The sequence below is a fragment of the Bubalus kerabau genome, chromosome 11 (genome assembly GCF_029407905.1).
Source record: "Bubalus kerabau isolate K-KA32 ecotype Philippines breed swamp buffalo chromosome 11, PCC_UOA_SB_1v2, whole genome shotgun sequence".
In the NCBI taxonomy this organism is placed as follows: domain Eukaryota; kingdom Metazoa; phylum Chordata; class Mammalia; order Artiodactyla; family Bovidae; genus Bubalus; species Bubalus kerabau.
In genome coordinates this window covers 6,221,992-6,243,955 of record NC_073634.1, presented here as the reverse complement: position 1 = coordinate 6,243,955, position 21,964 = coordinate 6,221,992, and the positions used below count along the sequence as shown (strand labels likewise).

General features: G+C 37.7%; 1 protein-coding gene across 6 annotated transcripts in view; it reads left to right on the top strand.

Annotated features, from left to right (window-relative positions):
• TMEM131 (transmembrane protein 131) overlaps window positions 1-21,964 on the top strand; it is a 182,051-nt gene that overhangs the window by 95,249 nt on the left and 64,838 nt on the right. For 5 of the 6 annotated variants that reach the window (XM_055539390.1, XM_055539389.1, XM_055539388.1 and 2 more), the window contains 3 exons: window positions 7,234-7,357; window positions 18,052-18,168; window positions 20,398-20,520. In XM_055539390.1, the coding sequence (XP_055395365.1) occupies window positions 7,234-7,357; window positions 18,052-18,168; window positions 20,398-20,520 (364 nt within the window). The remainder of the gene's footprint in view (window positions 1-7,233; window positions 7,358-18,051; window positions 18,169-20,397; window positions 20,521-21,964) is intronic. The other variant, XM_055539387.1, reaches the window with a different exon arrangement.

Below are 21,964 nucleotides of genomic sequence, written 5' to 3'. Positions count from 1 at the left end.
CCATCACCCTAATACCAAAACCTGACAAAGATGCCACAAAAAAAGAAAACTACAGGCCAATGTCACTGATGAACATAAATGCAAAATCCTTAACAAAATTCTAGCAATCAGAATCCACAACACATTAAAAAGATCATACACCATGACCAAGTGGGCTTTATCCCAGGTATGCAAGGATTCTTCAATATCCGCAAATCAATCAGTATTTTGATATTTGGCAAATCTAATACAGTTATGTAAAGTTTAAAAATAAAAAAAAATAATTGAAAAAAAAAATAATACACCACATTAACAAATTGAAAAATAAAAGCCATATGATTATCTCAATAGATGCAGAGAAAGCCTTTGACAAAATTGAACATCCATTTATGATCAAAACTCTCCAGAAAGGAGGAATAGAAGGAACATACCTCAACATAATAAAAGCTATATATGACAAACCCACAGCAAACATTATCCTCAATGGTGAAAAATTGAAAGCATTTCCCCTAAAGTCAGGAACAAGACAAGGGTGCCCACTCTCATCACTACTATTCAACATAGTTTTAGAAGTTTTGGCCACAGCAATCAGAGCAGAAAAAGAAATAAAAGGAATCCAAATTGGATAAGAAGTAAAACTCTCATTGTTTGCAGATGACATGATCCTCTACACAGAAAACCCTAAAGACTCCACCAGAAAATTACTAGAGCTAATCAATGAGTATAGAAAAGTTGAAGGATATAAAATTAACACAGAAATCCCTTGCATTCCTTTACACTAATAGTGAGAAAATAGAGAAATTAAGGAAATAATTCCATTCACCAGTGCAATGAAAAGAATAAAATACTTAGGAATATATCTACCTAAAGAAACTAAAGACCTATATATAGAAAAGTATAAAACACTGGTGAAAGAAATCAAAGAGGACACTAATAGATGGAGAAATATACCATGTTCATGGATTGGAAGAATCAATATAGTGAAAATGAGTATACTACCCAAAGCAATCTATAGATTCAATGCAATCCCTATCAAGCTACCAATGGTATTCTTCACAGAGCTAGAACAAATAATTTCACAGTTTGTATGGAAATACAAAAAACCTCGAATAGCCAAAGCAATCTTGAGAAAGAAGAATGGAACTGGAGGAATCAATCTGCCTAAAAGCCACAGTCATCAAGACAGTATGGTACTGGCACAAAGACAGAAATATAGATCAATGGAATAAAATAGAAAGCCCAGAGATAAACCCACGCATCTATGGACACCTTATCTTTGACAAAGGAGGCAAGAATATACAATGGAGAAAAGACAATCTCTTTAACCAGTGGTGCTTGGAAAAGTGGTCAACCACTTGTAAAAGAATGAAACTAGAACACTTTCTAACACCATACACAAAAATAAACTCAAAATGGATTAAAGATCTAAACGTAAGACCAGAAACTATAAAACTCCTAGAGGAGAACATAGGCAAAACACTCTTTGACATAAATCACAGCAGGATCCTCTATGACCCACCTCCAAGAATACTGGAAATAAAAGCAAAAATAAACAAATGGGACTTAATTAAAATAAAAGCTTCTGCACAACAAAGGAAGCTCTAAGCAAGGTAAAAAGACAGCCTGCAGATTGGGAGAAAATAATAGCAAATGAAGCAACTGACAAACAACTAATCTCAAAATTATACAAGCAACTCCTGCAGCTCAATTCCAGAAAAATTAACAACCCAATCAAAAAATGGGCCAAAGAACTAAATAGACATTTCTCCAAAGAAGACATACAGATGGCTAACAAACACATGAAAAGATGCTCAACATCACTCATTATCAGAGAAATGCAAATCAAAACCACTGTGAGGTACCATTTCACGCCAGTCAGAATGGCTGCCATCAAAAAGTCTACAAACAAGAAATGCTGGAGAGGGTGCGGAGAAAAGGGAACCCTCTTACACTGTTGTTGGGAATGCAAACTAGTACATGCACTATGGAGAACAGTATGGAGATTCCTTAAAAACTGGAAATAGAACTGCCTTATGACCCAGCAATCCCACTGCTGGGCATACACACCGAGAAAACCAGAATTGAAAGAGACACGTGTACCCCAATGTTCATCGCAGCACTGTTTATAATAGCCAGGACATGGAAGCAACCTAGATGTCCATCAGCAGATGAATGGATAAGAAAGCTGTGGTACATATACACAATGGAGTATTACTCAGACATAAAACGAATACATTTGAATCAGTTCTAATGAGGTGGATAAAACTGAAGCCTATTATACAGAGTGAAGTAAGCCAGAAAGAAAAACACCAATACAGTATACTAACTCATATATATGGAATTTAGAAAGACGGTAACGATAATAACCCTGTATGTGAGAGAGCAAAAGAGACACATGTATAGAACAGACTTTTGGACTCTGTGGGAGAGGGAGAGGGTGGGATGATTTGGGAGAATGGCATTGAAACATGTATAATATCATGTAAGAAACGATTCGCCAGTCCAGGTTTGATGCAGGATACAGGATGCTTAGGGCTGATGCACTGGGATGACCCAGAGGGATGGTACAGGGAGGGAGGTGGGAGGGGAGTTCAGGAAGGGGAACACATGTATACCTGTGGCGGGCGGATTCATGTTGATGTATGACAAAACCAATACAATATTGTAAAGTAAAAAAATAATAATAAATGATAAATGGTTTAAAAAATTAAAAAAATTATGAACAAAGAAGAGATACGACAAATAGAAAATAACTAGCGAGGTGATAGACTTTAATCATAAAAAATTGCATTTAATATAAATAGTCTAAACACATCAGTTAAAAGACCAAGATTGTCAGATTAAAAAAGCAAGACAAAACTAAACACATGACAGAAATCCAAAATACAGGAAGCAAAATTGACAGAACTAAAGGGGAAAACAGACAATTCAGTAGTAATAGTTGGGGACTTAGATACCCCACTTTTGCTAATGGCATTTGGAAAGAAGTAAATATCTATTTTTAGATATCTTCTTATGCATACAAATTCTAAGCAGTCCACTTTTTAAAAATATAGAATAAATGAATTCAGGGAAGTTGTAGGATACCAGATCAATAGGTGGTTACTGTTCTGTTGCTAAGTCATGTCCGACTCTTTGCAACCCCATGGACTGTAGAACGCCAGGCTCCTCTGTCCTCAGCTGTCTCTCAGAGATTGCTCAAATTCATGTCCTTTGAGTCAGTGATGCTACTGAACCATCTCATTCTCTGCCACTCCGTTCTCCTTTTGCCTTCCATCTTTCCCAGCATCAGAGTCTTCTCTAGTGAGTCAGGTCTTCACATCAGGTGGCCAAAGTGTTGGAGCTTCAGCAACAGTCCTTCCAAGTGAATATTCAATGTTGATTTCCTTTAGAACTGTCTGGTTTGATTTCCTTGCAGTCCAAGGGACTCTCAGGAGTCTTCTCCAGCACCACAATTCTAAAGTATCCATGTTTTAACTCTCTGCCTTCTTTATGGTCCAGCTCTCACATGCCTACATGACTACTGGAAAAACCATAGCTTTGACTATACAAACATTTGCTGGCAAAGTGATGTCTCTACTTTTTAACACATGGTCTAGATTTGTCATAGCATTCCTTCCAATGAGCAGGCATCCTTCAGTTTCACAGCTGCAGTCACCATCTGCAGTGATTCTGGAGCCCAAGCAATGAGAATCTGTTACTGCTTGCATTTTTCCCCCTTCAGTGATAAGACTGGATGTCATAATCTTCGTTTTTTTCAATGTTAAGTTTCACACCAGCTTTTCCACTCTCCTCTTCCACATTCATCAAGAATCTCTTTGGTTCCTCTTCACTTTCTGCCATTAGAGTGGTATCATCTGCATGTCTGAGGTTGTTGGTATTTCTCCCAGAAATCTTGATTCCAGCTTCTGATTCATCCAGCCCAGCATTTCGTATGATGTACTCTGCACAGAAGTTAAATAAGCAGGGTGACAACATACAGCTTGGTCGTACTCCTTTGCCAGTTTTGAACCAGACTATGAACCAGACCGTTCTTCCGTGTCTGGTTCTTACTATTGCTTCTTGAACTGCATACAGGTTTCATCAGGAGACAGGTAAGATGTTTCGGTACTCCCATCTCTAAGAAGAATTTTCTGCAGTTTGTTGTGACCCACACAGTCAAAGGCTTTAGTGTAATCAATGAAGCAGAATTATATGTTTTTTTCTGGAATGCCCTTGCTTTCTCCATGATTCAGTGAATATTGGTAATTTGATCTCTGGTTTTTCTGCCTCTTCAAAAGCCAGCTGAAACATACGAAAGCTGAAACATCTGAAAGTTCTCAGTTCACATACTGTTGAAGCCTAGCTTGAAGGATGTTGAGCATACCGTTGCTAGCATGTACAATGAGTGCAATTGTATGATAGTTTGAACATTGTGGCTCAGTGGTAAAGAATACTCCTGCCAATGCAGGAGACATGGGTTTACTCTCTGGGTTAGGAAGATCCCCTGGAAATCCAGTGTTCTTGTCTGTGAAATCCTATGAACAGGAGCCTGGCAAGCTACAGTCTGTGGGGTCTCAAGAGTCAGACACAACTTAGCAACTAAACATCAGATACAGAAATATTTTATTTCTATATACTAACAGTGAACAGTCTTAAAATTAAGACAATTTCATTTATAATAGCATCAAAAATAATAAAATATTTAATACTTATATACAAACTTAACAAACGTAATACTATAAACTAAAAATGACAAATCATTATCAAAAGAAATTAAAGAACTAAGTATATAGAATCTGTCCCATACTCATAAATCAGAAAACACAAATGAGAATGGCAGTACTCCCTAAATTGATCTGTGGATTCAACACAGTCCCCATCAAAATCACAATTTACTTTTTTGCAGAAATTGGTAAGCTGGTCTTAAAATTCACATGGAAATAAAAAGGATCCAGAATAGCCAGTCTCAGTGTTTTAAAAGGAGACCAGCATTGGAAGACTGACAGTTTCAATATCAAAAACTTTCTACAAAGCTTTAGTAATCAAGACCCTGTAACTCTGCAGTGTGGATAAGTGGGGAAGAATTTATATTCCAGAAATACAACTTTACATGTATTGTAAATTGATTTTGACAAGGGTGCCAAGACTGTTAAATGGAGAAAGAAGAATCTTTGCAACAGATGGTGATGCTAAGACAGCTAGATATCCACATGTAAAAGAATTAAGTTGGATCTCTACCTCATACCCTTCACGAAAATTAATACAAAGTGTGTCATAGAACTAAATGTAAATGTAACAAAGCTAAGTTATAAAACCTTACAGGAAAATATTGGAGTATATCTCCATTTTTGCAGTGGTTTTTGTGCAGTGGTTTCTTAGATATAGCTCTAAAAGTAAAAGTGACCAAAAAATATATGCAAATTGGATTACATAAAAATTAAAAACTTTTGTGCTGCAAATGACACCATCAAGAAAATGAAAAGATAGCCCACAGAATGGAAGCAAATATTTGCAAATATCTCCTAAGAAACTTACATCCATCATGTATGAAGAATTCTTACAGCTTCTTAAATTTTACTGTGTCCTTAAGTGCAGGGTTTCCTCATCTCTCCTTGTTGACATTTCATAATCAAAAATTATTTCTTTTTTAAAATTTTGGGTTTTACCCATTTTTTGTCCATATTCTTCAGATATTCCTACACTCTATTTTCCAAATATTGCCACTTCTAGTTATACCCTATACCCTACATATCTGTTTTTCTTTTTATTTTTATAGCTCTGTCTTTTAAAATGTTCTAAATATGTATTCTTTCTTGCTGAATTCTGAGCTAAATTGTCAATCTTCTCAGTCATGAAGAGATTTTGTCTCCCTAGCCAATCTGTTACCTATGTTTATTGCTAATATTTTCTCTCATTTTCTATATGATTATCTCATTTTGCTAGTATCTTGCCATATCTCTCTACATATACTCCATTATGCTTATTTTTAATTCTTGGTTTAACTTTTCCAGCCTCAGGAGTGCACTATTCCATATATAAAGCAATTCTAGCTCTGCCAGCTACTTAAAATTTGAGGTTTATACAGATGAAATAAAATTTCAGAAAACATAGGCCAAAATGATTGTATAAGAGGATCTTGTAAAAGTGTAATTGAATTAGAACATGAGGGTTTTGTTTCGCACAGAGGGTAGGCAGGAAAGCAGAGCAGAGACGTTGTGGGGGTCGAACACGGAGCCAGCCTGGCCCAAGCAGCGGAGATGTGGGGAGCCACGGTTAAGGCTGACGCCAGGTGACAGGGACCTTCCTAACCCTGAGGTCAAGATTGGGGAAGAGTGGGCAGGCTCTCCCACGCACACTTTCACCACACGCCTGGTTCTGTGCTAGGCTATATGAGGATACACAGTGCGTGTATAACATAACCTTTGTTGTTAGAGTACTGATAATCTTGTTGAGGAAATAAGATAGGTGTCAAATAAGTAGGGAGCACTCTGAAAAATAATTTATATTACATTATATTATAGAATTCTCTTAAGCTGTCGAGTGAGACAGCCTGTACAAACATGATTAGCAATGGAAGAACCTAAAGGACTGCATACTGAGGAGGTTTCACTTTTAAGACAAACTATACCTTGGATCCTAAGGAGAACATTAAAAAATCTGTGGATATCAGATCTTGAGTGCGTGCTTTTTATTGTTAGAGCAGGGACCAGAGCCAAATGACTTGGATTCAAATGAGGTTCCAAGTGTGGCTTTAGGCATGTTATTATGCTTTCTGTGCCTTAGTGTCCTCGCCTGTAAAATGAAGATAATAGCTCCTAACTCATGAGGCAGATCTACTCACATACCTTTGCCACTAAAGTTCGCCTTCTGAATTGAAGAGCATTTATCAGTGGGAATTTGGGGAGAGAAGGAGAAGATTCAGAATTAGAGAGGCAGGTAGTGTTGCAGGAAGAAAGGGATCTGACCATTTGGTTCCTTGCCTGCTTCCTCCTAGACTGTAAGCTTTATCTGAGTGGAGACTTGCCCCCTTACCTCCCAGTACCTGACTCAGTGTGGGACATACACTTGGCACTCAGAAATTTTATTTGCTGAATAGCTAATGAATGCATTTTATGTGTAACTTTAGATATAAATCAGTGTAATAAGTCTGTATATTTGGGTATGTATTTGTCTAAATAATTTTGATGATTAATTTTTTAACAACCAGAAATTAACTGTAGCACTTTAAATTGTCTTTGAATATTTGTGACCATTTTCTTTTTGTTTTTACAGACCAGTTGGAATGCCAAAAATGGAAAAAGTTTACTTACATAACCCTAGTTCTGAAGAAACTATTACTTTAGTATCAATATCTGCTACAACATCACATTTTCATGCATCATTTTTTCAAAATAGGGTAAGTTTCTCCACTACATTTGACGTTTCTTGAGTTTGAAAGTCTAGATCTTTTTATCTTATTGTAACTAAAATCTAATTTGAATGTTTCATATTTATTCTGGACTTCAATTTGCCCCATTTCCTGAAAATTACCACTTCTGCTCTTCAGCACACATTGGTTTTCTTAACATGAAACAGCCTGACAAATCAGCTTTGAAACTTAAGCACGCAGGAAAAGGCAGTATTGACGCCTTCATTTGGTTTTCCTTTCCTTCCTAATAGTAGGTAAATCCTCAGCGCTGTGTTGGTTCTCTTTTTGTGAGTAATAAAGCACCAGAAACACCCACTCATTAGCTTGTGGTTCTGTAAGTCACCTTTCAGTGGGTTCTTTGCTCCAGGTTTAGTAAGGTTTTAATTAAGATGTCAGCTGGGCTGAGTCCTTGACTTGAGACTCAGGGGAAATCCACTTCCAGATTCATTCGCATTGTCAGCAGACGTCAGTTCCTTGTGCTTGTAGGACTGAGGTTTCATTGCTGGCTGTTGGCCAGAGGCCTTTCCCGGTTCCCTGAGGCACCCACTCTCCTCGTCACCATCTTCAAACCAGCACTTGTGTGTCACATCTTGCTCGTGCTCCAGAAATCTTTGGCTTCCTCTTCCACCACCAGTGGAGAAAACTCTGCTTTCATCATGTCATTAGGTCAAGATCACCTGGCAGTCTCCTTATTTTATTAACTTAGAGTGAGCTGACTGATAATCTCATTGTATCTGCAGAATCCTTTTTATCAAATAATGCAAATCACAGGTGTGACATCTCCTCACATCCAGTCACAAAGTGAGGGCAGGAAATTTGGGGGCCTGCTTAGAATCCTACACACGCATCCTCTAAAATTGTACTTATAATCATTTTTATAGATACTGTGCAAACTTGTTTCTATAAAAAAAACTTTGACAAAAAATTGATCTGAATAAATTTTGAATTTGAGAGAATGCATTAAGCTTTAATATGTAGACTTCCAAAATAATTACCTAAATAGCAAATATCAGAGGAAAGTAAATTAATGAAGTCTTATTTCATCTTCCCAGGATTTTCCCTGACTCCTTTGAAGAGAGAAAACTAAATAATTAATTTTTAGTGTATAAGTTTTCATCAGTTATCTCAATTTTTGCATTTCTTTCTAAAATCCTATTTCATCACATGTTGTCCTTAAGTAGCACCTTCTAGTGTAAAAACAAGGCATATAATCTTGACATTTTTAAAATTGAAAACTATCTTGTAAACAAGGAATGGATAAGTCAGCATATTTTGATGATAAAGTTTTAATTTGCTTATTGTGCTGAGTTGTTCTTTGTTTATTTTTGTAAATGTACTGATGGTCTCAGCAGTTGAATCCCAGTGCTAGGAGAGACGTGTGTGTATATTCATCTAGCCTGGTACCCGCGTTCCACCAATGAAGAGCTGAACCCTGATGGCTTTGCCTGTCGTCGTGCAGTTAGTGACAGGAATCAATGTGAAGGTCTAGTTATGCCGCTGGCTTCCCTAGGGATTTGTGTCATATGAAGCTATGGTGTGGCTCATGTACGTTAGTCTGTGTATGGAGACACACTTAGGTACAGATGGAATCATCCAGCTTTCAGGCATTGCCAAAGTGTAGAGACATGCTGGGTTAAAAGGCAAAATAGTAAAGTGACATGAAAGCAGTTTAAAAGTAGTTTACAACTACACTACGGGTTTTATTTTTATCTTGTTAACTTAATTTGCTAATTCAAGCAATGTTTTGTTGTTTCTAAGCATCAAGCTTCATCCTTGTTAAAGGCCAGGGTTTTTACATTTTTAATGTTCCTGTCACAATACACAGCAGCCAAATAGATAGCAGAGTTACAGATAGATTCTTACAGGGGCCGTGTAGACAGTGTAGACCAAGTGGACAGTGAGGTGACCTGCAGAGCACACGGCCCATCCAGAGGGACCAGCCCTTACTCTACTCTAGCCAGCGATGGCCACATGGGAATGTAAGCTCATGCACAGTTATGATTTTCCAAAAAGAGTCAGAAATATGGACTTGTATATGATAATCTCCTGATATTTACAAATGATAAATGAAGTCAATTTTGAAAGACAGTGTAGACCAAAGAAAACTAGTTAAAGGTCACCAGTTTGACATTTCTGGACTGGCTCTCCTAGGGACTTATTTCAACACATGAATCTTAGGCAAACAGAATAGTCTCTCTGAAAGTTCCTCAAAAGATAAACTCAATGTGTATGTAGTCAAAGAACAAGTTAAAAGCCAATCTGTGTTTTCCACTGTCAGGAGGTGGAATTAAACAATAAAATAATTTACACCTATCAGAATTTACGTTTAGGTACTCTAGATTTAGCTTGAAAGGGATAGCCAAAATCTGTGCTGTCTTAAGTTGTTATTTTCTTATTCTTCTTGATTTTCATCTTTATTCCCTACAGTAAGATACTGACTTCAGAAGCTCAAGAAGTGGAAAGGTGGAATTAACTCTTGAGAAGAGGGAACCTTATTTCTCTTCCACTTAATTTTATGCCTATCATTGGAGCCTTCGGGGAAAAATAAAGAGAGTTTCTCATGTCCAAGAGAGCAGGCCCTTTCTATATATTTATCCTAAGTCTAGTTGTGTTGTCATCTTTAGAATTCCTGGTCAGATCATATTTCTTTGAGAATAAAACATTTTCTGTAACTCACTTAGGTTTTTGATTATTAACCAGTATCATACATGCGTTAACTAACCAGTAGGAAACACCAAAAAGAGTAGTCATTATTTAAAAGGCCAAGTGTTACATAGCCATTTTTTTTAACCCCAAATAAATAATACATATTACCTGGAAGTCAAGAACAAGGGTAATAAAAGGAATGTGGTTGTGTGACAGTTTATTTTTCTATATATAACTCCTAATAATTATTTGTGGTTATAATTATGTTGATTAACTATAATTGTCTAATTATGATTAAAATTACATAATATTAAAACTGCGGTTTAGACCTAGTCATCTCCATGTCTAGACCTATTCATCTCCATGGCTAGACTGCATATTGACCATAAAATACATAATGTATGGCTTGTTATAAAGAATACAGATATTTTTAATGCTCTGTAATAGTCAAATTTTGATTAAGATAAGATTTGGGTCCCTTATTAGTAAGCAAACAAAAACTATTTTTCCTTGGTCGTATAGAACTTTTTGTTTGATTACCTTTTTGGGTTAATTAAAGATTAACTAGGATAACTTTGCTTCAACCCATGGCTAAAATGAAGTTTTTCCTCATTTAAATATGTCCAACCTAGATAGCATATTCAAAAGCAGAGACATTGCTTTGCCAACAAAGGTTCGTCTAGTCAAGGCTATGGTTTTTCCTGTGGTCATGTATGAATGTGAGAGTTGGACTGTGAAGAAGGCTGAGCACCGAAGAATTGATGCTTTTGAACTGGGGTGTTGGAGAAGACTCTGGAGAGTCCCTTGGACTGCAAGGAGATCCAACCAGTCCATTCTGAAGGAGATCAGCCCTGGGATTTCTTTGGAAGGAATGATGCTAAGCAAGCTGAAACTCCAGTACTTTGGCCACCTCATGCGAAGAGTTGACTCATTGGAAAAGACTCTGATGCTGGGAGGGATTGGGGGCAGAAGGAGAAGGGGACGACAGAGGATGAGATGGCTGGATGGCATCACTGACTCGATGGACGTGGGTCTGAGTGAACTCCGGAAGTTGGTGATGGACAGGGAGGCCTGGCGTGCTGCGATTCATGGGGTCGCAAAGAGTTGGACACGACTGAGCGACTGATCTGATCTGATCTGATCTGATTTTAGTACGCGTAATAATCTCTTCTCATGGGTTGAAGGTCATTACTGGCTATTAATCATAATTTTTAATTATATATAAAGACCTGGACATTTTTAATTCTATTTCAGGTTAAATTCTGATATCCATGCATGTTATTGGAAATTGAACAAAATGTGGTAGAGCCAGTAATATGCAAATATTATTATACAGATAATAAAAAGAATCATATTTGTATCTGTTTATATGGAATAATATGTTAATATGTAAAAAAAAGCACATTGTAGAATAGAATACGATGCCATTTTTTATAAAATGTAGAAAATGTTCCCTCAAACAGCATTCATCCCCTTAAACAGCATGTCTCAAATTTCCCCACCACCCAGAGTCTGGTAGCCACCATTCTGCTCTCTGCTTTTATGAGTTCTGTGTGTTTAGGTTCCACGTAGAAGTAATTGTTTTTCACTGTCTGTCTCACTTAGCATAATGTCCTCACGGCCCTCCATATCACAAATGGCAGGATTTTTTTTTGTTATGACCAAATAATATTCCATGGATATGAATATACAGCACAACTTCTTTATCCTTTCGTGTGTTGCCAGACACTTAAGCTGTTCCCATATCTTAACTATTGTGAATAATGCTGCAGTAAACGTGAAAGTGCATGTATCTCTTCAATATCCTGTTTTCATTTCCTTTGGCTTTATACGCAAGTGGGATTATTGGATTATATGGTGATTCTGTTTTTAATTCTTTGAGGATCTCTATACACTCTTGCCTGGAGAATCCCAGGGACGGGGGAGCCTGGTGGACTGCCATCTGTGGGGTCGCACAGAGTCGGACACGACTGAAGCGACTTAGCAGCAGCAGCAGCAGCATACTGTTTTCCATGGTGGCTGAAACAATTTACAGTCTTACCAACAGTATGAAAGGACTGCCTTGTATCCACATCCTCACCAGGACTTTTCTGCTAATGACAGTTGTGAGCTGATATCTCATTGTGGTTTTGATTTGCATTTCCCTGGTAATCAGTGATATTGAACATCATTACATGTGTCTTTTGGCCATTTAGATGTCTTCTTTGGGAAAATGGCGGTTTAGTTGCTCTGTGCATTTTAAAATCAGATTGGTTTTTTGTTGTTGAGTTGTGTAAGTTCTTTATATATTGTGGGTATTACCCTCTTATCCATTATCTGGTTTGCACATATTTTTGTTTATTTATTTTCGGCTGTGCTGGGTCTTTGTTCCTGCATATGGGCTTTCTCTAGTTGCACCAAGTAGGGGCTACTCTCTAGTTGTGGTGCACAGGCCTCTCACTGAGATGGCTTTTCTTGTTGCAGAGCACAGGCTCTTGAGTGTTCAGTTCAGTCGCTCAGTCGTGTCCAACTCTTTGCAACCCCATGGACCGCAGCACGCCAGGCCTCCCTGTCCATCACCAACTCCCAGAGTTTACCCAAACTCATGTCCATTGAGTCGGTGATGCCATCCAACCATCTCATCCTCTGTCATCCCCTTCTGCTCCTGCCTTCAATCTTTCCCAGCATCAGGGTCTTTTCAAATGAGTCAGTTCTTTGCATCGGTGGCCAAAGTATTGGAGTTTCAGCTTCCACATCAGTCCTTCCAATGAACACCCAGGACTGATCTCCTTTAGGATGGACTGGTTGGATCTCTTTGCAGTCCAAGGGACTCTCAAGAGTCTTCTCCAACACCACAGTTCAAAAGCATCAATTTTTCTGCGCTCAGCTTTCTTTATAGTCCAACTCTCACATCCATACATGACTACTGGAAAAACCATAGCCTTGACTAGATGGACCTTTGTTGGCAAAGTAATGTCTCTGCTTTTGAATATGCTGTCTAGGTTGGTCATAACTTTCCTTCCAAGGATTCAGCGTCTTTTAATTTCCTGGCTGCAGTCAGCATCTGCAGTGATTTTGGAGCCCCCAAAAATAAAACCAGCCACTGTTTCCACTGTTTCGCATCTATTTGCCATGAAGTGATGGGACCGGATGCCATGATCTTAATTTTCTGAATGTTGATCTTTAAGCCAACTTTTTCACTCTAGTGTTTCACTTTCATCAAGAGGCTCTTCTTCACTTTCTGCCATAAGGGTGGTAACATTTGCATATCTGAGGTTATTGATATTTCTCCCAGCAATCTTGACTCCAGCTTGTGCTTCTTCCAGCCCAGCATTTCTCATGATGTACTCTGCATATAAGTTAAATAAGCAGGGTGACAATATACAGCCTTGACGTACTCCTTTTCCTATTTGGAACCAGTCTTTTGTTCCATGTCCAGTTCTAACTGTTGCTTTCTGACCTGCATACAGGCTTCTCAAGAGGCAGGTCAGGGGGTCTGGTATTCCCACCTCTTTCAGAATTTTCCACAATTTATTGTGATCCACACAGTCAAAGGCTTTGGCATAGTCAATAAAGCTAGAGTGTTCAGGTTTTGGTAATTTGGTGCATTGACTCAGTAGTTGCGACTCATGGACTTTAGAGCATGGGCTCAGTAGTTGTGATATAAGAGTTAATTTGCCCCTTGGCATGTGGAATCTTTCTGGACCAGGGATTGAACCTGTGTCCCCTGCATTGGCAAGTGGATTCTTAACCACTGGACCACTAGGGAAGTCCAGTTTGCAAATATTTTTTCCCATTCCATAGGTTGCCTTTTCATTTCATTGATAATTTCTTTTGCTATGTAGAAGCTTTTTAATGCATTCTCTTACTGATTTTTTGCTTTTGTTCCTTCTGCTTTTGATATCATATTGTCATCATTGTACAGACCAAGTGTCAAGGAGTTTTTTCCCTATGTTCTTCTAGGAGTTTTAGCCCTATGTTTTCTTCTAGGAGTTTAGTGGCATGAGGTTATATATTTTAAATCTTTAATCCATTTTGAGTCATTTTGGAGAGTGCTGTAAAATATGGGTCCAGTTTCGTTTTTCTATGTGTGGTTATCCAGTTTTCCTAACACCATTTATTGAAGATATAACCTTTCCCTATCGAGTATTCTTGGCTCCCATGTCAAATATTAAATAAACAGTATATGCAGGGGTTTATTTCTGGACTCTGTTTGTTCCGTTGGTCTACATGTCTGCCTTTATGCCAGAACCATACTGTTTTAGTTTCTTTACCTTTAAGGTGTGCTTGGAAAGCAGGACGTATGATGCCTTCGACTTTGATATTCTTACTATTGTTTTCTATTTCTGTGCCAATTTTAGGATTGTTTATGTCTGTTTAAACTGTCATTGGTTTTGATGAAGATTGCGTTAAATCTGTAGATGGGTTTGCTTAGTATGGAAAGTTTTAGAATACTAACTTTTCTGAGCCACAAACAAAGGTTATCTTCCCATTTGTTTGTGTCTTACAGTTTCTTTTATCAAGGTCTTACAGTTTTCGTCATACAGATCTTTCGCCTCCTTGGATAAATTTATTACTAAGTATTATTTTTGATACTACTGTGAATAGAAAAGTTTTTTTTCTTCTTCAAATGTTTCATTATTGGTGTATAGCCTGTACACCAGTATACCAGTACATTGGTTTCTATGTGGTGATTTTATCTCCTGCATCTTTACAGAATTTGTTGGTTAGTTGTAGTATTTTGTTGAGTCTTCAGGATGTTCTCTATGTAATATTGTATCATCTGCAAATAACAACTTTTTCTTTTATTTTCCACTTCTGATGCCTTTTATTCGTTGTCTTGCCTTAATTGCTTTAACTTAGGCCTTCCAGTACTGTGTTGAATAAGAGTGGGCACCCTTGTCTTGTTTCTGATCTTAAAGAAAAACTCAAATTTTCATCACTGAGTGTGATGTTAGCTTTGGGTGTTTGTATGTGGTCTTGATTATATCAGAGTATGCTTCTTCTGTACTCAGTTGAAGGTTTTTATCATGAGATATATTTTTGTCAAGTACTTTTTTGTTGTGTGGCTGGATTTACTTTGCTGATAATTTTTGAGAATTTCTATGTCTGTATTCATCAGGGATATTGTTTATAGTTTTATTGTAGTGTCCTTGTCTGGCTTTGGTATCAAGGTAGTGCTGGCCTCATAAAATGAGTTTGGAAATGTTTCCTTCTCTTAATTTTTGACAAATTTGAGAAAGACTGGCATCAATTCTTCTCTAAGTATTTGATAGAATTCACCAGAGAAGCCATCTGGTCCTGGAGTTTTCTGTTTGGGGAGGTTTTTGATGACTTTTTTGATTTCCTTACTTATTATTGGTCTACTGAGATTTTCTATTTCTTCCTGATTCAGTCTTGGTAGGTTGTGTGTTTCTAGGAATTAATCCACCAGGCTGCTCTCCTCTCTTCCCCCCAACCCAGGAGAGGTCACTGTCTCATGCAGTGTTGCCTCAGCATGGGTTGGGGAGTTGGCCCTGGGAAAATTCCTCTTACTGTCTCCACTGCAACCAGGTTCTTTTTTTTTTTTTTTCTTTTTTTCTTTTTTTTTTTTTTTGCTTCCAGTGGCATGCTGGAATACTTCCTTGGGAAAGGTAGACTCTGCGAGCTGTCTCTTGTCCAGTGGTATCTTCCCAGGTCAGCACTCTGCAGGTTCTTTCCCAGCTGCAACTAGACAGGATGGGGTCGGTTCATTGGTTCCGCAGCCTGTGCAGAAGTCTGTTTGCCTGTTTCCAGGTACACAGGTGTGCAGGATGGCTCCCAGGTCTTCAGGTGTATGGCAACAGATCCCACAAGTCCCACAGAGGCACTTCTCCTGTGGATGGATATCTAATATGTTAAAGGGAACAAAAGGGAGGACTGTCTTACACCACCAGATTTAAATAGGAGGGTCAGGGAAGACTTCATTCAGAAGGTGACAATTGAAGATTGAAGGAGATGTATACAGGGAAGTGGAATATATGGAAGACATTTCATACAGAGGGCTCAGTCAGTGAGGTCTCTGATACGAAAGCATGACTCATGTGCAGAGGACCGTGTGGCTAGACTGGAGTGAGCAAGGGTGAGAGGGGGAGTAAAGGGGTTGTGGGAGGGGACAGACTGTGAAGGACCTCATACAGTGTAATAGGGATTTGGGCTCTGATCCTGAATGACATGGGAAGCTATCACAGGTTTTGAGCAGCGAAATGAACGATAGCTTTATGTTTTATAAAGGATCACTGTTTATCAGAAATAGAGTCAAGAAGGGCAAGGGGAGAATAAAGGACACTAGTTATCTTGGCTGTTGCAGAATATCAGGGTTATTATTAGTTTTAGATTATTATTATAAACTAATATCAGAATATCAGGATTGCTCTAAGCAGAGAAGAAATGAAGAAAGCTGTCAGATTTGGGATGTATTTTGAAGACAGCAGCAGAATTTTCTGAGGTGGGATTGAGAGGAAGAGAAGCATCAAGAGTGACTCCAGGCTCCTTTTCCCCCTAGGATATAAATGACATCATGAAGTAAAAGCTTCATCTTCCTTTTTACTCTTGATCATTCTATCTGGGGTTTTATCAGTTTTGCAGACCTTTTTGAAGCATCAGCTTTTGGTTTTCCTGATGTTTCCATTTTCTATTCCATTATTTTCAGCTCTTGTCTGTTTTAGTCTTCTTTTGCTTATTTTGGGTTTAATTTATTCTTTTTCTAGTTTTTCAAGGTGGAAACATCGATTATTGATTTGAGACATTTCTTTTCAAGATAAGCATGTAATGCTATAATTTTCCTTCCAAGTATTCCTTTAGCTCAGCTCACAAATTTTGATATGTTGTGTTTTCATTTCCAGTTGACTGAATGTTTTAAAATTTCCTTTGTGACTACTACTTTAACTGGTGGGTTACTTAGAAATGTATTGTTTCATTTTGAACTGCTTAGGGGTTTACCATATATCTTCCTGTTACTGATTTTTGCCAAGTGTGACCTCCATCTAGCATCTACAGACTCCAAAGCTTCTATGTACCTTGTTGTGTAACCCACACTCAACGTTTAGCAATGCATAAAAATTTTAGCTGAATTCATTTTACTGTCTTGAAAGCTAACCTCATCTTCTTCCCATTATCTGCCTTACTTAATGTTCCCATCTCTTCTTGAAGGTGTTTGTCTTTCCTTAAATTGGGAGCTGGTTGATACACAAGAAAGGTTACCATTTTTCAAATGATTTTTGTTTTTTTATAATACAGGAAAGATGCTCTTCCAGCTTTGTATATCCAAAGCTGAAGACAGAAGTCTCAGTGCCATAGATTTTAGACTATAATTTGGGGAGCATTTAGAGTTCTAGCCACAGAGGCAGAATGAGAGAAGTTAAGGACTTTGCATATTAAAATGCATTCTAAGGCTTCATTGCAGGCAGAACTGCATTCATAGTCTCAGAGACTTCGTGAAGCAGCCCTATTGTTCTGCTGTAATAAAATTTTTATTTGCAAACCACAGTGACATTCTCAGTTTGCTCAAGGTCAGAGGAGGGGTCTCCTCTCCCCTCCTTTCTTTTATAATGTAAGTTGCTGGCACTTTTTGTGCCTTGTGTGAATGGGTGACAGAGGTTGAGGCTGGGCTTGTTTACTTATTAGAATAGTACAAGTGGCTGCTTAGTAGTAGAGTAGAACATCTATGTAAAAAGCTCGGCTTCAGCTCATCTCCTCCTTGATCGTCTGATGTTGAAGGAGCCTGTAATTAGGCACTTCATTCCAGCCTGGTGATTACTGAATGAACAGAATCCAAGGGAACCATCTGTTGTACAGGGTTTTAGAATTGTGATTGACAAAGATATGTGAAAGCCGATATGAAGACATCTTTTTTTTTCCATTGCAAAATAGTTTGGCTAATTTAAAATGTAAACCTTTGGGAGGAAAAAGCTAGTTTATGGAAATGATTCTAAGATGTTTTAGAGAACTTTAGCTGTCTACTTATAGTCACTATAATCTGATACTTTTTTTTTTTTTTTTTTTTTTTACTAATTTAACTTACTACTTTTCTTTTTCAGAAAATTCTTCCAGGAGGAAATACATCATTTGATGTAGTTTTTCTTGCAAGAGTAGTGGGAAATGTAGAAAATACTTTATTTATTAATACATCTAATCATGGGGTATTCACTTACCAGGTAAGAATCAGAATAAAATCTTTATTATTTATAAAATACAGTTTTCATCTTCATCCTGTCATATGGCAACATGTTGGGAACTCTTTTCAAAAACTCATGATCAGGGAAAATGTAAGAGTTTAGAGTTAGAGCATTTTTATACTTTACAACTGCATTTGTGAATATCCCTATTCAAATCAGACTGAACAAATGATCTTTAAAAGCTACAGCTAAAGTGTTAATATAAGATTGGTTGGCAGAAGAACAGTTAAAAATATTTTCACAGTGCCTCTAGATTTTTTTTAATTTTTACTTTTTGCACACTTATGAAGTGGTAACAGTTTCAGGGTTAAAAGATGTGTGCCTGTTTTTCTTTGGTAATTATATTGTTTAAATTTTTCATCTTCCCTGGTGGCTCAAGTGGTAAAGAAACTGCCTGCAGTGCAGGAGACCCAGGTTCAATCCCTGGGTCAGGAAGATACCCTGGAGAAAGGAGTGGCAACCCACTCCAGTATTCTTGCCTGGGAAATCCCATGGGCAGAGGAGCCTGTCAGGCTACAGTCCATGGAGTCTCAAAGAGTCGGAGATGACTGAGCAACTAACACTTTGGATGTACAATCATTGTTTGGATTTTTTTTTTTTTCATTGTTTGGATTATTAAAGAAAGTTAGTGTTTTTTGAATCAGAATTTTTTATATAGCAAGATTACAAAGAAATAATTTATTTGGCACTGTTCTACACACTTTACGTGCACTTCTGCCTGTGTTACAGATACTGTCCTTCTCATTTTTTTAGATGAGGAAGGTGAAGTTTAGAAAGGGTAAACAGTTTTGCTTATGCTACCAGTAAGTTGTTGAGCAGGGATTCAAATCCATGTCTTTATAGTTACAAAGACCATCCTATTAACCACTGAGCTGTACTGCCCATGGAACTCAAATCCTTCCTTAGCTAGTATCTTACTTTACAGTTTTTATGCTTGTTTTTGAATGTTTCTTCTCAGTTACCCAGAATGCTTCATGTATTTTGTAAATTATTTGTGCAGTTTGGAAATCATTGTCAGAGTAAACATTCGTATTAGTCAGACATCATATCTTATGCTTATTTATGGTGAGTAAGTCTTTAATAGTCATTTGGTAGGCATTCAGTAAACTTTGGAAGCCAGTATGGATGAGTGACTTTGACGTGCTATACAGAGCACTTGGCATATACTTGTTGAGCAAATGAAAAGACCTCCATGAAACTGGAAAGACCTGTGCCCTCCAGAGGCGCCCCCAGCTGACCATGGGCGACCTGAGGTTGTGGTCGGGTTGTTCTCAAGGTGCGCCTCACTGCCATCCATCTTCACCTCCCCACCCCTAGTCTTGCACCACATCTTGCTCTTAAATGTCTCTCTCCTCTCCAGCACCACTGCTGACCATGGCTCTCATCTTTTTCTTTGTCTTCCAACAAGCCAGGCCTTTTCCTGCCTCCAGCCCTTTGCCTATATACTTCCCCTTGCTGAAGAGTCACCGTTGCTGCTTCTCGTCGTTCAGATGACATCAGCTCACGTCACCTCCCCTGGCCACCCTCTCTGAAAGAATTTTCCCATCCTCACTCCAACTATCTGCTCTATATCACATTATCCATTTTAAAAAAACCTTTTTATTGTTATCTGTCCCTCATACTAGAATTTAAGTTCCATAAGGACAGGCACATTATGCATCTTGTTCACTGTTGAATTATTCACAACTGTACATGTATGCTTGTGCCCAGCACATCATAGGCACTTAATAAATGTTTGTCATTTGAGTGACTGGCTCACCCTGTTGGTCAGCCCACATTCCCATGTAGGAATGACCTGGGACTGGGCTTGGTCGTTAAGAGATTGTCTGGGCCCTAGAGCCATCTTCAGGTGATTGAAACAGGGAAATCTTAGGATTCTCTGTTTTTCTTCTTTTGTCTTTCCCAAGACTTCATGAAGGACTGCTAGCATTTTAATTTCTAATATATTATAGAAATCATTCCAAATGTATATGTATGTTATTTAATGTATATAAATATGAATATATATATTCTTAAGATATATGTGTATCTCAGATCAACTGATAGTCAAGTACAGAAACTACATGTGTGTTCCTTTTTAAAAGAATTAAGATTTTGCCATAAGTAAACTCACCAGTTTTCCCTAAATCAATCAGTTGTAACTATAAAAATGTTGTCTAAAACTATAAAAGCTACTCAGATTGCTTTTTTTTTTCTACTTGGAAACAGGTATTTGGTGTTGGAGTTCCAAACCCATACCGATTGAGGCCATTCCTTGGGGCCAGAGTCCCTGTGAATAGCAGTTTCTCACCTATAATAAACATACACAATCCTCACAGCGAGCCTTTACAGGTGAGTTTATGGCAGTGATTTTTTAACGTGTTTCACTTCAGTGGAAATTAATGCTTGGTGTGAAATCTCAGTCTTTTACAGTTTTTAGATTACCTAAAACAGGTTTTTAAAATATATGCCAGTATGTAGTACTGAAGCAAGGTATTCTTTTAATGCTGCTTGTAGTCTGAACCTGAGGTTATATCAGTCTGGTTATTGAATTTTTGGAACCATTTTTAAAACGACTGGTTTCTCTGGTGTTAGTTTTAAGTGGCTCTGCATTTAATTTAAGAAGAGTTTTCATCTATATCTTCTCTATTAAACTGTTGATACATTTGTAAATGCTTTATTGGCCTTTCAGTTACTTTCACTATCTTAGTTTTGCTTCACAGAATTTACTTAATATTGTTAATCTGTCATTTTAAATAACAGTATTTAGTTTGGGTTGTGTTATTTATCAACTAGTGCTCCGAATTAAGACTTTTTTCATTAAAGAGACAATTGAAGAACTACAGCAAAATAATAGTTTCAAGTCTCAACTAGCTTAAACCAACTTGAACAAGTCCGGACAGCTTTCTTACCATATGTTTAATTTGTGTTGTGATGGCAGATGATTATGTTTAGTATTTGATTTGTTCAGTTGACAACTGAGAAAATAATAGTTCTCTCTAAAATGTTAACATATAACCAAAAAGTTTTCGAAAAGTACTCTGATTTCAGCAATATTGTATTGAATTTTTTCAGTGATTAAAGCAAACAATTCAAAACAATATTAAGCTCGAAACAATAATTAGTTTCAAAGAACAGTTAATAACTCAGCAACTAGAAGAGGGCATGGTAGGTTTTCAATTAAAATATTTAAATAAATGAATGTCATGCAACTCACTTTTTAGTCGTGATAGTCTCAGTTCAAAGAAATTTGAAAAGTCTAAATTTAAGCTAAGTGAAATGAGTCTCTGCTTTACCGGAATAATATGTGGCAAGTAATAATCAATGAGGGATTTCCCTGGTGGCTCAGATGGTAAAGCGTCTGTCTACAATGCAGGAGACCCGGGTTCGATCCCTGGGTTGGGAAGATCCCCTGGAGAAGGAAATGGCAATCCACTCCAGTACTATTGCCTGGAAAATCCCATGGACAGAGATGCCTGGTAGGCTACAGTCCATGGGATCGCAGAGTCGGACACAACTGAGTGACATGGCTTCATCTATATGAGGCCCCTACTTTTCTTGCTTGAGCTCCTTCTGGCCCAGTTTAAAATTTTAAACCCACTATTTGTATTTATTTCTAGTAATACTAAATTTTGGGTGATGGCAGCCTGGAAGTTAAAATCCAAGGAAAGGATAATATAAAACCACTGATTAAAAGCCAACTTATTTTTTACTTTGAAAAATCCAACTCCTGATCTTACCCAGTCTTTTAGTAATCATATTTCTGCCTTTGAAATCCCTCCTCACCCACCCTTGT